The 17,037-nt window shown below is 41.3% G+C and overlaps 1 protein-coding gene across 2 annotated transcripts in view; it reads right to left on the reverse strand.

The window, feature by feature from the left end:
• LOC108746609 overlaps positions 1 to 17,037 on the reverse strand; it is a 32,033-nt gene that overhangs the window by 9,463 nt on the left and 5,533 nt on the right. Inside the window, exon 4 of one of the 2 annotated variants that reach the window (XM_018483481.1) lies at positions 4,104 to 4,178. The exons of the other annotated variant lie outside the window; for it this stretch is intronic. Within the exon in view, the coding sequence (XP_018338983.1) occupies positions 4,104 to 4,178 (75 nt within the window). The remainder of the gene's footprint in view (positions 1 to 4,103; positions 4,179 to 17,037) is intronic. 2 annotated transcript variants of the gene reach the window in all.

The following is a 17,037-nucleotide window of genomic DNA, read 5'->3' on the forward strand; positions in this document are numbered from 1 at the left end:
TTTATGGATTGAAATCAGATCGACGTATAAGATAAGCATAGCAGTAAAGTTCATAAATCTAATCGCGAGATGCAAACACATTGGAGAGATTTTACATTTTTCTATTAGCGATGTTACGTATACTTTTTATATTCTACAAGTTGTAGAACAGCTATAACGATTCAACAACTGTAACGATTCTTGATATAGAATATCATACGATAGATCAGGGAACGATATTAAGGATGCAATTTTACTTTATCGTGACTGAGATAATTCTTATTATGCACGCCCATATGCATAATGCTGTACAGGTATGGATATATAATAGTGGTTGTACCGTACGTAAATTGCGGTTGTGAATTACATCATCGTGCATATAGTTTCTGAAAGCGAAGATTACGTCTTGTCGCAATGAGCGGCAAACGGCTTTCTTCGTGGAATACTGTTTTGGAAAAGAAAGGAGGCAGAGACCGCAAAATCAGTGCCGTCGCTAAAAGCCACTTGTCCTTGGCACCGAGATCCGAATTGTCCGCGTTGCGTCAATGTACTGGAAGCGTAGAACCTTGTAACACGATTATTAAATGTTATATTTATCTCCTCTAATAACGGTCTCCCTCTTTTTGTTTCATCAGCCGATGCGATGATCGTGCGACATTCGCGTCGTTAAACGTCTTAAATGATATATTGTCTGATGTGAAGCAATGTATTTAGCAATAAATCCGCGCGTTACAACGGATAAATCATTGATTTTCAAATGCCACGATGTTCTTCGTATTCAGTTCATTGATTTTTCGAAAGAAACATTTTATTCTCTTACTTCGAAATTGACATACAACTGACCAAAAAAATATGATTTTTTTTAGTTGATTTTCTATAAATGAGTTAGATAAAGATTATTTCTATCAATTATCAAACGAGAATTAACTTTTATCTGCCAAATAGCCTTTGCGTCGTTTTTAACGAAATAATACTTTCTATAAGGGTGATACATTTTGAGTTGTCAACTCGTATCGATGTTTGATGAATTATTTCAGATTTGTTACAATTTTGTAGGATATCGAAATTATCACAACTCAACAACAAAAAGGATGGTTTTTTAAGGATTATGAAAATGACAAAAATAACATATTTGAGTTAAGAATATATTCTTTTTGCCAACATTATTTTATTAATCAATAAAATAATATATTTCTGTTAAGTTGAAAAAATAATTTCCCCTTTTTCTGAAAATTTTAATCTTTTTAATTATGTCACTTTTGAAGTAAAGAAGCGATGATAGAAAAATGAATATCACGGATTATGTCATAACATTGTACATTTTATCGAATTTATATATATATATATATCACCTAATTTATCACTTTCAAAAGAGTCTCTTTTCGTGATTTAGACTGGATAAAGCAACTTAATACATTGAACATTAAAAAGTGTATCTCGAGTTGCAGAGATTTAGGAGCGACTTCGTATTCCTCGCTACTTACATTTCGTCACGTAACACTTATCTGATCGTTGTCTTGTAAAGATTATTCGTATTAATAACAGCTCAGCAATTCATGACTATTCTGCGTAACATTCTGGTTTTTGCAATTTGATTTTTTGCACACACGCGCGCGTATTTCTTCGTGCTCAATAAACCGTTGACAAAGTTACACGAGAAGAAATGTTCGATAGCGTTCAGCGTAATAACGACCGTGCAGATATATTTAAATAATCCATGCCGTGTCATTCAAACGATGAACTCGAATAAACGGACAACCCTATGGTTGATTCAAATGTGTTGCAAAATCCAATATTTTACTCGGTAATCTCACATTTCTAGTTCACATATTACGTCACCTTTCTACCTTTCTACCTTTGCCATGATACATTGTGGTATCGTACGCTGAACAGTTAGATCCTTAAATAAGACGCAGATTCGTGCTGACACGGGCATAATGTCCATTTATCACATTTAACTTTTGACACACTCTCGCGCGGAAGTGAGAAGCGTCATATCGCGAGAAATTCATTTAACGCCCCGTACGGATTAATTCTCACATTTTGTAAGAAGGGATGCCGAAATGCCGTTGCTTAACACGCTTAACCTCTTATCGCAAGCACGAGAAGTGTCCTTTTTCCAGAATTAAATCGAGAATCTATATAAGTGAAATCTCCAATTTCGAATGTATAATAACAGTAAAAGATTCAACCAAGTTCAACATCATATTTTCGCCGTCGAGTGTCGGCTACGATCGACGATACGTTTCGTAGGCAGGAATAAAATTTTACATCGCGGAAGTGTCGCGACTCGCAACGACGATTAATTCTATCAACGATATCTACGATAAAATCGGCAATTCTCTCGTACAAATCTCGGACTACCTACTAGCGTGTACTATGTACTATGCAGTACCGAGTATATGCAGACCATAAAATCTCTCGATGGTACGGCGCGGTGTCTGGCTGATGTTCGCGCGTGGATTTCCCGAGTGGATTTGACACGGCGTGAGCAGTCGGCAGCACATTTTTGCCGCGGCTAGACAGCGAATATTCCTCGTTCAGAAATAAGATTCCAGAATGCGGAAACATTGGCATTAAACGCGGCGGCCCGATGTACGTGCTTCGAGAGGCCGATGACGCTTACCAGCTCGCCGACTTCGCTCGTGCCTTCGTGGGAGCGGGCTGTAAAACGAGTAGGAAGCGAATCACTCCGCGAGAATCCTATCCAATTAATTTTTTACGGAAAAATGGAAAAAGACTGATAGCGGCCGTTCGGTGCATATACTCGCGGAACTACCGCGTCCGAGACAAAACTGCGAGGATACATATCTACGAATGCGAGGATAGAAGACGAGGAGAAAGGCATTCGTTATTATTATATCCACAGTCTAGCGAGTCTAACGAATGGCTTTAAGTTTGATTTTAACGTTCGAACAAAATTAGATGATTAAATAAGATTTTACGAGAACGAAGGACTCTTAATTTTGAACCATCACCATGCGTACAATTTTGTCTATATCTTCGACTGATCTCAATCAATAAGTAACATCACCTGTGATCTGAAGAGCGCTCAATATATATTGTATATATACATATGTATATTACATGTTTCGGTCTCACGACTGAGAAAGAAATTCTTCAAATCTGTAATTTACAGCCTAATCGAGTAATCAACAAAGTTATCCGAAAGTTATTAAGATATTTAAATGCTAACTGCTTTTACAAGGATGTGTAAAAATTAAGAGTAGTACATAACGCGCGCGTCGATGGAAGAGAGATCGAAATGCGACAGGAAATTCAGGCATCTTAATCATCTAAATATAACGAAATATTTGAAAACATAAACTCAGACGAAAAGTATGTACAATCTTATACGAATTTAATGAATTACAGAATATTAGATTGTGCATACTTTTTTAATTTTTACACATCCTTGTAAAAGCAGTTAGCATTTAAATATCTTAATAACTTTCGGATAACTTTGTTGATTACTCGATCAGGCTGTAAATTGCAGATTTGAAGAATTTCTTTCTATTTCGATTAAGAATCGTGACTTCGATATTCGGGCGAGCAGTGGCACTGCTTGTTGCTGTTTTACAAGACAACGTGAGATGTTTGTTACTCAGCGTTACTAGTTTCGAGCGAGATCGTGACATGTCAGGAGGATCTCAATGTGAAGTTCGCAACACGATCGAGGGCGAATTCTTGCAGACTTTCACCGAGCCGAAGGACGAGAGATTGGCATAAACTGCAAGGTATTCACGCGATTTAATACTATTGTTACCAATCCGACCGAGTACGTCGTATGTCCGCCTGACATTTTCGTTTCATTTCGCGGAGTTTAACACGACGCTGTAACCCGGACTTATCGTTACCCGACGATGAATACAATCTACGGCCCACTGCACACGATAGTATTGTCGAAATCGTCGAGTCATACCTTAATGTTTTCGCGATAAGATCGCGTTCGGGAAAGTAATATGCTGATCTCAGAGAAGTTTTTGCGGTCTCTACATTGTTCGCCGAGTGCGCGAAAAAATTTGTGCGCTTTTATCATTTAAGCCTGTTTTGAGATATTTAGATCTGTGAAAGAGAAGTATGGAGTACTTCGCGTAGATCTTTAACAATTTCTATTTCTCTACCTTTGTCCGGGTTCTTGCTTTCCTCCCCCGTGTATTCTGCAATCTTGCTCACGCGGTCTGCTTCGTCATCTCGCGCTGCAACAAATGTGCACGTACTTTTATTTATTGTGTACGTGGTGTGTAACCATTACCGTATCAACCTTTAAGCATGGCATGTCTGGCGCGGGAAAGGGTATAACTCTGTTCACCAGCCGTAACTACGAGATCGTACGAGAAATCACTGTCATTTTGTCGAAATAGCGAAAGTAACAATTGCCCGAAGGGGCGACGGGCAAAGAAAAAAAAAAAGAATCAGATTGAAGTGAACAATAATTCGTATATATTCGTAAATCACGCGTGTAACACTTATGTAAAATATATGTTTTCATGTACGCGTTAGCAATTATGCGGTTAGCGAAATCACTCTACGGATGACATTTCAATTAAGAAAAGTTAACGCGGCGTGGCGGTCTCATGGAGGAGTCCTACGAAAGAGACGTATACAAAGAGGTCACTGATAATGAATCGAGGTAATAGTTTGCCGTCGGCACAGCTGCACCGTTGACTCCAGTTGACTCGCGCTTATTAAACACCAGATACACCGAATACATGCATGTGCATCGAAGTACGCGAAGTCTCCATAAAGCCCCGAAATGTTTTCGTACTTAACACACTCGTCGAAAATTTTCCTGGCACGATGTTCTTCATTTGTAAAATAATAATTTCGTATTAATCAATTTTTATCGCGATTAAACGTAGACAGCTTGATCCTAGCTGAAATTCCTTCTGTAAGGATTTCATTCGCGCATGCATATTTCGTGTCCGGGATGATCGCATTTGCGAAAAGCGGCCGATCGAATTGAACGGTTAGGGAATAAAGGACTTGACTTTTTTTACACTGTGTCGACGATGTGCTGCATTCTTGGCTGGTGAACACTCGCGACGGCAAGCGGTTTTAGTCGCACGACTTTAGTTTATTTTACGACTTCTTCTATTATGGTTGATTTTTCTTCTGTTCACGTGAACGCATCGTGATTTTTACCTGTCTTTATCCCGATGAATATCCCAATGAATTTAAAGAATACTATACAACCATTAGTTACTGGTTCATTTAATGGAAAATTTGCGTGAAAAATATTGAAAAATAGAAAATTAGTCGACTGACATCCGTGATATACCTTTTATAGTATTTAATGTGCACTTGGATGTAAATGATTTCAAGTTGGAAAGAGTTGAGAGCGTGCGACTTTTGGAATTATTTTATACGTCACAATATTTTCCGCGACAGTCAATTATTTTCCGAGTTATCAAACAAATTCAGAAATACAGGAAGAATGATAGGAAGGGGAAAGCGAGATAGATACAGAAAGAAAGAGAGAAAGGACCGTGCAAAGTTCAGCGAGCCGAAGAAGGGCGGATGCACGGAAACCAAACGAGCGAGAGAGAGAGAGAGAGAGAGAGAGAGAGGGGCAGAAGGAAGGAAGTAGAAAGAGCGAGAGAGATCGAGAGCTGTAAGGAGCCGAAAGAGAGAAAAGGGAGCGAACGAAAAATAAGAAAAGTGGTTCCCCTCTTCGGTCCAAGAGGTTGGGAGCGGGTGGCCTTGAGCAGGTCATCACCTCCGGCTGCGGTGGTGATGCTGCCTGCGCTGGACCATCTTAACTTCTTCTTCTTCTTCTTCTTCTTCTTCTTCTTCTTAACTCCTTGAACCGCCTTCTCTCCTCTACCATCTTCCATCCCCCATCTCCTCTCCTTGCTAACCTTTCCCTCCTTTCTTCTCCCCACGCTCATCTTTCGCTCCATCCTCGTTCTTTCTCTCTTCCTTACGTCTCATCCGGCTCGCCAGAGTTACTTTGTCACTCCTTCTCTCTCTCTCTCTCTCTCTCTCCTCTCGCCCTTCTCGTTCTCTCTTTCTCGCTTTGGACGCTCTTTACACTTTCCTAAAGGCCTTCGCTCGGCCGCAGAAACAATCCGTTCGCGCTAACTCTACTACTTCAACCGGACCGACGTGGCGAATGCGCTAACGTGGTGGAGAAGTCAAGGGCCAGTCGTACCGAGAAAAGTCCTTAACTTTTTTTTCTTCACTTCGAGAAATGTACGATGCACTGCATACAATTCGATTCAATCTAAACATCCACCATTACGAAAGATCGAGCGTCGAACAATGTGAGACGTAGCGGGAGACGATTCTCCTGTCCGAAATCGCTACCTCGAATTACAACGTTCAAAATCCCATTAAAAATCTATTCTCCTTCAGAAAAAGGTGTCGGCCGTGATATTGCCTGCTTTTATTATCGTATACGCGCCTGACAAGGTCTGGGGTATCTGGGGGGGGGGGTGCAAAAACCGTAAATTATCGGGCGTGTTACCGGAGTCAATTCCGTGTCGTTTCCGCGGCGGGGAAGGATCACGCAAATTGCGTTTGACAAACTGGACCGGCGGTAGTTACCGCCTTCTCGCGAGCGTAATGATCGGCGCGTGGCTACGTGGCGCACGTAAGGAACCGGACGTTGCACGAGCGTCGTTCTGCACCGCGTTGCATCAGCGGGATCGCGCGCAAGCGCCGGGAGAAGAAATGTTTTCAGGCCGATCGGATGTATGTATAAAGTTGTAACGCTCGAGGATGGATTTTACAGAACGGTTAATGTGCGCTCTGTACACGGCCGTGCGTCTAGCTGGCGATCGAGAAGCGCCCTGAGTCGTGTTATTTTCTTCGTAGGCGCAACATTCCGACACTCGCTTCTCACGCTCGTCGAAAGTGCAGTCGGCACGCCGCCCGAGCCGAGCTCCACACAAATTGCCGGGCGTGACGCGAGGATTTCGTGTCGTTTCCGAGGGAAAGGATCACGCAAATTGGATTCGACACAGTAGATCGGTGGTGGACCCACTCCTGCCAGGACGTAATGATTGGCGCGTGGCAATCCAGCGTATCACGCTCATGAACGCGAATGCAGCGGATTACGCGCAGAGAGAGAGAGAGAGAGAGAGAGAGAGAGAGAGAGAGAGAGAGAGAGAGAATCATAAATGAACGTTTCACTCATAACCTAATTGAATTCTCTTGCTTACTACTGCAGTGAATAATTAACTCGGTCGTCCATTTCATATACAATAACATTCTGTTAAAAAATAGGCTCCGTCTTCTATGTTCTTCACTTTTTATGTAGAAACGATAAATCTCTCATAATTACAATTGTAACCGGTATGTGTGTGTGTGTGGACAGAGAACTTTAATTCTATTAGAAATAATATAGAAATAAGTAAAAAAGTGTCAATATCTATGTTGTAGTAAATCACATATAAAAGAAGACACGATACCTGCCGTTCACACCGACGTTTCGGTGTTGTCGCGCCGAACAACGGACACGAGGGACCGGATCGTCGAAGTTGGTGTGCGGACTTAAGTGAATGAGGAAGATAAACATAATAATTACGGCAAATTGAGGCCTGCCACTGAGAACAGTATTGTGGCGAGTAGAGAGGAGGTGAGAGAAAGAAACAAACGGTACGCGCGGTCCATGGTCGCGACGTATATCGGTGGAATAAACGCGTTTAATGTACTTGGCTAAGCGGTAGCGTGGGTGAGCGCAGGAGAGTTTATCGGGAAACGCATTTAGACCTACAGTCATCCGTGGATTATGCATACGAGCTCCAGGAATATTGTCAATTCGTTAACGTCGTCGATGATAATTTTTTTCTCGGAACATTCTTCGCAATAAAAACGCGTCGTTTTTTTTTTCCCAGGAATTTAGTAATTAATTCTCAAGAATTGTCTCTTTTTTTTCCTACGTCCTCTTTATCGTGACGTTTTTACTTTGAAATTTGAAATGGCGAGTAGCCGAACGAAATCGCTTGTGACGCGGCACGACCGGAAGTGCGGTATTTGCCGCGTGGGTCGGTATTCTCAGGCGATACTATAAATTGTTCGAATCTCGCGAGCAGTAATAGGGGTATCCATTCTCGTGCTCGTAATGTATTGGCAAGGTATTGGAAGATACGTTGCACATATTATAGTAAAAGAACACTTACTTTAGCAATTCTTCTCGGAGCTTTTAATTTCTTCGCGAACGAAACTGTGCTCTCATCGTCAAGTTTCATATTAAGATTTTTCATAGGTTTGAATAATTTCTCACGCAATTGGAGAAGCTTAATACTTAACTGGCTAACTAGTGGATGTGTACTTCTTATCGAAGTCCTAAGTAATATTTTTATTTAAAAATTTACATTGAGAAAAATTAAAAATTAAATTGTTGAAAATGGATAAATCAGAGAAGATTCTGATCATATCGATAAAAATTCTGGTTATCATAATTGTACGTCTAGTTATCTTGACTAGAATTTTGACGATCACAAATCTTTTGGTCCGTCCTCTGATTTTCGATCAGAAATTTTTTTCAGCACACAAACAGAATTCTCTTATTTTTATCCTAATAATTTTAGATTTTAAATATTCTTCTAATATTAGATATCCTTTGTCGCGGTGTTAATTTTTTGAAAAAGAGTTCCGCTAACTGAATATTTACTATGTATTTGTTTTGGGGGATATCACACACACACACACACACACACACACACAGAGAGAGAGAGCGATAAAATTATTTCCGAATCGCAATACCAATTTATATCGTGTCTCACTTTATTTTCGAGGCGTTACAACGAATCGAAAGGTGCATCGATTTCGATTAAGTAACGACCTCGACCTAGTGAATTACGTGTTGCATTCGGGAATTTAGCCCCGCGGCTGCGACGCAAGCCTCTCGCATACCTACGCCTGCACGGAGCGCAATGAAGTTTGCTTTCGGTGATCGGCGTCCACCAGGGCCGGTTTTGGATGCCGCGATGCCGCGGGCGCTGCTCGCCCTTTTTAGACCCTAAAGTTGATCCGAAATAAAAATAACCGCGACGAAATCGTCGAGATAGAAACGAACGGATTTTATCGCCTGCCCGTGACGTCCTATTTTTAGCAGCGTGACATTTCGAAAGAGGAACAACGTGGCGTGGTGTCAACGTACGAAGTACGCATTTTCCAAATTGCCTTCACACCGTGCCTCTTTTACTCTCTCACGCCGCGTGTTTATTTTAGCTAAGTACAGAAACCGCGAACGATGTATCTCGTAAGAAAGAGAGCCGCGGTCTCTTCTATGCGGCGGATCTTCCGCCGTCGCGAATACCTACACGTGTATCTCGATGCGCGCGATGTATAAGGCGCGCTGTTAGCGAGTAATAATAAACTCTCTTGAACGCCGCGGCATGGCTAACAGAATGTATCTTGCGAGTCACAGTGACTGACTACTTGGCGCCTGCACCGATAAACCAACCCTGGTCTCGCGTACTCGCGCACGATTGTCGGCCGTGCACACGTTTAATACACGTACGCTCGCCCGTACGCTGACGCTGGAGAGTACGCGGACGATGAATGAGCTAATTGTGCTTTCCGATGAGCGAGACCCGTCGTCTCTCTTCAGTCTTTCATCTCTTTTCCGCCGTGAGTGACGTATGCGCGCACTTGCCGGGCTGTCGCTCGAAAAATTCGGACGCGATATTGTATATATCAAGAAAGAAATGTTTACTTTAAATATAATTGCTTTAGATAAAAAATAAGAAAAAAAAATCATCCGTACAATTGACGTTTGATGAAAGATATCGAGATGCATAAAATTATTCTCTCACGTTAATGAACGTATCGTTTTTCTCTCATTTCGAATAGATACAGATACTACTGCGGGATATCTATATCGTCGATGTATCAAGAAAGTCTTTAAATAGGAATAGTAAAGTCCAGCGGAGTGTCTCTCATTTACAGAATGATTTTATACGACGGTATATTTTGCGATCCTATTTGAACTTGCAACAATAAGCCGAAACGTGATCTCTGAAAGGAAAACAGGACACATCGACGAATACTTTCAGGCAGGTGTAGTCCATCCGCGATGCCTGCAGCTGCCTCTTATGGAGCCCTTAACGTGCTTTACCCTTGAAGTTCAGAAAATATCACAGCGTATGCGTAACAGCTGCTGCGTTTTTCTGTGGGTGGCGACCAGTGAAAGTGAGTCTTCGAGGTCGACGTCGGATATAAATTTCATTCTATTTCGTCTCAAGTCGAATACGACGGTATGAAAATATTCCAACGCGATGCTATGAGATTTCAATGAGAGCTAATGTTTGTTTCCATCGATCAGAATAGCATTTAAACGTTTAAACGTAATTATCTCTTTATAGAGATAATTGTAAAGAGAAAGACATTTTCTTCACCCTCCAAGGTTTTTTTTTTTACATTCTTTTAACCGAGAAATATGCTCGATCCGGGGGGGGAATCTTTTTTTATCTCTGATGGGAAATTACGATGCAATACCAGGATATCTAATATTTTCTATTCTGTTAACTTTGTTTTCAATTTATTGCACTTTTTACATTTATTGTCACTGCAATCGATATTGTACCATCAAATACGTGGACGTTGTTATTGCCCGATACGATATATTATGGATTTCATAAGACTACGTGCAATTGGAATTTCGTAAACCAATTTTAATTTAATACGTTTATTTCGCGCATGTTAGATGTGCACTCTTCTGTCACTGGTTTTTATTCGAATGAACGGCGATTACGTTATTGCACGCGATTAAACCAAGAGTTGATTGCGACTCGATCACGAAATTCGTAAGAAACTACTGCTTGCACCTGGTTGCAGCGAATCGCAATTTGAAATTCGGTTTTGAAATCTGCATGGAAACGACATGTTTAGCCCATTTAAGACAGTCTAATTTACCGCTGACATTAACTCGAGATCGTGCCTCGTTTTTTTATCGATTCACCAATTGTTACCTCATCGCTCTACGATCTAATGAACGTTTGAAGTCGGGACGCTTCGCGAATCAACCTTGTTCGATTAGCACCGTAAAATCGGCCTTCCTTCGGCATTAGAACGAATTTTCTTGTGTACACCACGACAGGAGATACGCTTAGCCAAACTTTTCCGCATCGATTTCCTTCGTGTAATAACCGATCGAGTATTGTTTGCAAAATAGTGAGACAAGAAAAACTTAGTTGTCAGTTTGCAATAGTGTTTAATAAGCGAGCTTCAAATTAAATTCAATTGTGTGTGACAAATTTTCATAAATATCTTACCGTCTTCCGAGAAACAAATATTTTCCTCTCGCTGCGTGGTTGAGTTTCTCTACGGCTTATTATATATATATATACTGCTACAGTCTTCTAACTTTGCAGATTGATTACATGTTTCGCACTCCGTTACGGGAGCACATGTTCGCGCTTGAAAACGGAACACTGTAAACGATTACTTTTAGGCAAACCATAAAAGAAAACAAATGGACGCACGCTACACTGAGCACGAAGAATATATTTTCGATTCATACAAATGAGGAGAGACTGAGCAGCACGAAAGTGCTTTTTCCGTTACGCTTTTCAAATGACAAATTCGCTCATGCTCCAATTCGTTCTAAAACGTGTTATGCACAATATATATATATATACATTTCGACGTCGGCCCGAGAAAGTCCATTGAAGAATTGTGCAAAATTTGGAATTTTAGAATTTCAGAAGATGAGCGAAAGAACCGTAAGAGGAAGTATGGCGAATCGCGGAAAAAGGACACTCGAACAATTTCCGAAATTTGCGAGAAATGCGCTATTCGAGCATAGGCGAATTAACTATATTAATAACACCTAATACGCGAGGCGGAGCACACGCGGGAGAATTGCCGGAACGTTTTGACTTGAGAGTCGACGAGAGACTGGCGAACGCCTTCTGCCTTTGCTCGAGACGCGCGCCGACCATCCCTTTCCATCGAGCGGGCCGACGCTTCCTTACCGGTCTCGAGGAGAGGTGCCTTTACTCCCGATAGGTTACCTTCGAGATAACTCGATGCAGCGCACCATAAGTGCGCGCGCACGTGTAAATTGATCCCATAGAATTCGCGAAAATTGTGAAAAACTCGGAGTTTCGCGTCGCGTTAATTAATGCAACGGCTGACACTGGAACGGTCTGTAACGGACAGTTGTCTGCGCGATATACACGTTGTTTCAAACGCTTTCTCCGAAATTTCATCTTGAAACAAGCCGCTTTTGCGTTAGCCCATACGCCGACATATGATTCATGGATTCGTTGAAAATATCTCGCACTTCTTGGACCAGCCTCGCCATTCGATCATTCATTGATGATCCTATAATATTTATTTACGTGTTTCGAAACAACATCGGAATATAAATGTAACATAATGTTAGAAAAACATTATTGTTATGATTATAAATTTATTAACTTCATTCTATTCTTTTGCGAAGCACAATTGTACTTTAGAATATATAATTTCATAATTTCTTGGAGAAAAATGTAAATGCAGATATATTACATACATCGCATGACGACGTAGCGATCAGGAATCATATTTATCGAATTCCTGACACGGTTAAGATACGTATCGAAACGATTTAGGAATATGCCCGTCACGAATGATTTCTCGATCGAACAAAAGTCTTTTCTCTGTCGTGATTATATTTGGAAGCTGAAGACCGAACATTTGATAAATCGTTTTGCGAACCATGGGGAGTCCCGTACGCACAATACGAGTGAAATTGCTAAAAGATAGATTATGTTTTTACTTTGAGACCCTTTTGTTATCCAGCTGAGGCTATGGCACTTCCGCGTTGCCTTTCCGGTTTAGAAAAAAATCATTTTACTTCGTCATATCTTGTAAAACTTGTGTTCTGAATCTTTTACTTCGCAGAATACGGATCCAGCTTACGAAAAAGGAAACTAGAAGTAATTTTTTTTTTTACCGTGACACCTCGTACAAAATGTGGGCGGTTTAATATAGATCATAAAAGATCTTTCGCTCGTTTGAGCATCACTGCCGATCATTTCGCCATAAGGCATGGGAATTGAGTGGCTAAAAAGGAGTTAGCCGATCTTTGTAGGCTCGAATTTCTTTCAGTCGAAGAACGAATGTTTCGGTTTGTCGTAAAACTTGAAAGAGTAGCTATATAACTAAAGCGTATTTTATGAAAGCTCGTCGCTGTACGTTCGGTTATATTTCTTGTTGACCATTCGAGCGATACGAATCGTTGCATGCGATATGAGCGAAGCGATCCGATGCGGAAGTTTGACTCGTCGGATTTATAAGTTAATAGGCTTGGAAATTTTATGAAAAACAGCGCGTATCATTTAATGCTCACAAGTATAAAAAAATTTCTTGACCGTATTTGTGATATCATCATCGTATTACGTACAATATATTACTTTTTTATTTTTAATATATATCGAACGTGACGCAACGTAATGCAATATCGGTTAGAATCTATTAAGCGTTTTGCGAAGCGAAAAGCGGAAATCTTGCTCTCTTTGCAAAATCAAGATTTCCATAAGGCGAGTGCGAGTATCGTAGTTGATGTCGAAAGGCCTTCAATCCATTCAGACACACTTAACGCCAGACATTGCATTTTCCCATTATTTGTAAACACATGACACGAAGAACTTACCGTTACTCGGAAAATATTTGCCGATATGTGTGCGAGATGGACCAACATCCCGAACAATGGCGAACGTGACGATAATAATATTGGATTTACGCTCGTCAAGGTCTGCTCATTCCCGTATAACGGTTTGAAGTTGTCCACGATCGGTACAGTTCAATGGCAGGCGAGAACGTAACTATTTCGGTAACACACACACACACATCACGGTCTGGTAGAATTTAGTTAGGATTTCATCCGATAGTTGTTCACTGAACATGTTAGATCTCCAATGAATCAACGATACGTAGTTGTTTATTACAAAGATTGTTCATTACGAAGTTTTTTCTACGAATGTCCGCGTTCCCGATTGTGTGGTAAGATCGGGTGGTGATCTTGATCGTTTTAAAGGAATGAAAGAAAAACCTGCTTCTACAACGTTGCGGTATTTGTTCCCAGCGACGCGGGTTACAGCAGGATAAAAATTCATGCTGATTGCCCAGCAAAGCCGCGCCGCGCTTTAAAGTGCCGACGATCCTTGATGGGCTCTGCGCTCGTTTCCTGGATTTGTGTTTTAACACCTTGACTCGACTCGCAAACGTATGTTACCGTTGGATGCAGCGACGATGCCAGCAGGTCGCGGCTGCACTTTCGCAAATAACTGCGACGGTATATTTTGCAAAGTGTACATTTCGTTAAGACGGACGCGTGTAAAATAAGGTAGCGAAATGGAGGGAGCAATGAGGAAAGTAGAAAAACTCGAAAAGTTCATTTCTTCATCGTCGTCGAGGTAACTTTGTCCGATAATTTCACGGTAAATCCGTTGTCGCGATCGCTGCAATCCCTCATAGCTGTGGAGCATAAATACTATGCAAACGTTTCACGGTTCACGGGTACTTACATAAAGGCGGCGTGTAAACTGGATGTTACACAGACGATCCGTTAATACGAGATATATACCGCGAAAAGAAGATGTAATTTCACGTTTATATATACATTATCGGAGCGAACGATTAAGGTTCTCTCGGCGTGGAAGTGATCCGGCTCGTTCGTCAACTTCGTAGATCGATCCGCATCTCAAGTATGACGCATCGTAACTAATTATATTGACGTTGGTGCACGCGTAACGCTTCCGGGTTGCCGCAACGGAATGTCGTCTCTTGGATCATTCGATCTCGAATCCGATCCACGTCTACGTGGACATATAGTAGATCCTTTCAAGCACGGCCTGACCTGACTCCACAAACGAACTGCCTGCCTTCCTCTCGATCGATCTCGCTATACGAATAACAATAACCGCCTCCTCGGCATCGATTTTCTCAAACGTTCACGTGCGATGATTCATAAGCGTGGGATCTGATCTAGGATGTGCGATGTCTATTTGCTTCTAATAAACGCGCGTAACGTATAATTCATAACTGGTTTACCACTTCCATCGTAATCTCTCTCGTTCAAAGGCCGTACTTTGTTAAATTCGTTGATACCGGTCGATCTTGAAACGGGGCGAGTCATCTTTAGGCGGTTTTACTGCATGCACCGTTCGAGTTGGCGCGATGGAATGCAGCTCGCTCGATCGGATGCATTAAGCGTACTTTGCGAGTCAGATCGAATGCGATTCTTTTTCGGCACGAACGTGACAAAACGTGACCTGGTTTTCCACCAGTGTGATGCAGATTTTAAGTCGAAATGAAACGTTTCAAGAATATCGTTTACTAATTTTAGAAAAAAAAAAAAAAAAAACGTTGAGAATTAAATTTCATCTATGATATAAATTTACGTATTATTTATATAACAAGAATATAAATTTTAGCCTGATGACAAAAAACGAGACTTTGCGGTGTCTGACGTTCTAAGATCCTCTAAACATCTTATTCAGATGTTAATAATCCGTTATTCGGTGTTCGATCGTATAATCCGATCGTACTTTTTTAAATACATGCATATACGCGAATATTCCACTGAGTTCTGAATAGCGAATAATTTTCTATAAGCCTCGAGATTAGCTCGATAAAATGTTGTCTGCAATTTGTGCGCATTAACATTTAATAGAAAGTATTCAATATCAATATCTACTAATTGATTTCATGTCGAAAGCTTTCCTCAGGAGGTCAAGACCAGTCAAGACTCAAGACTAATCATCGCCCTTTGCAATCGCAAATTGAAACGGGCGTCGGATTGCCTGGGAAAGGTCGATCTCCTTAAGAAGCCAGTCGTTAATGCACAGTTCGAATGAAATTATGGAATGTGCTTTCCGCCGGCATATTTTTAAGCCCCATCGCATTGCAGTGTAGACAAACGAATCTTCCAAATCATTCCACATCAGATTGCGATGAAAATCAGGTATGTGCGGTGGCGGCATGTTAAGAGTTCACATTTTTTATCTTTCAATACTCTCTCAAAGAGACATAAAAATCAGAAAATTTACTTATCTTAAACATTCGTGTCATTGTATTTTTTTTTTATCGTCGGCTTACTAATGTTTCAGTAAATTCAAATGGACAGACACTTCGACACTATCTCAAAGGAATATTAAGAAAAAAAATTGTTGGCGGTAACATAAATAAAGTAAACTACCCGCGTGATCTGACAGATCGAAGCAAAATTTTGCCTTTGAAAAGACCGAAAGGTGCTGCCTTAGAGAAAGAGCTATCGATGCGAACTGCTACTTGGATTCGTACAGTACAGGTGTTGGTTGCGTGACATTTGTTACCTTTGGGTCAGTGTATACAGTACGCACTACGCATATACGAGTCTTGTGTGCCGGTACGTTGGAATGCCGTCTTCTGCGATCGCGCACGTACAGGCAGGCGCACGTCAGTACGCAAGTATGCGTCAGAGATCGCCGTCTCTTCGATTGGAAGTGAACCACCAAGTGAAAGATCTCGAAAAGGAAGGCGATTAAGGGGGAATAGGACCTTGAGCGCGGTCAGTCACTGGAAGAGCTTCGGAGGCTGAAGAGTGAAGACCGCGGCGGGATCGCCATATTGTTGTGACTAGTAAGTTTCGCTGGACCCCCGATCGGCCGCCATCCACCGCTTATAACAGGCGTGTGCACGTTGCTCGCGGCGCCGGATCGATCGTAAATGTCGAGTAACGATATAGGATACATGATAATTAACGGAAGAGAGTTGGGCGATTGTCGGGCTAGCGCTAATACAATAGACGCATTCCCGTTTGCCTTATTCTATCCCGGATGCGATTACATATCGTGCAACGCAACGTCTCTTGAATAGAGAGCTGCCATCGAATTATCAGCGTTGCGGTCAGCGGCTGTCTTTTTCAAGGGATTCTATTATAAGAAATTCGAATTTGCCAAAGCTGCACACTCGAACATCTCGTTCAACTTTGAAAAAAATTCTAGCTTCAGCAACTTGTTTCCTAACAGGCAACTTAGAATGTTGTATTGCCTCCAAAGTTCTTCCAGTGTACGTACAACGTATAACGGCGTGAGAGAAAAGACTCTCGAGTCGATGTAAAATGACGTAATGTATTTT

Source organism: Trachymyrmex septentrionalis, unplaced genomic scaffold (genome assembly GCF_001594115.1).
Source record: "Trachymyrmex septentrionalis isolate Tsep2-gDNA-1 unplaced genomic scaffold, Tsep1.0 scaffold182, whole genome shotgun sequence".
In the NCBI taxonomy this organism is placed as follows: domain Eukaryota; kingdom Metazoa; phylum Arthropoda; class Insecta; order Hymenoptera; family Formicidae; genus Trachymyrmex; species Trachymyrmex septentrionalis.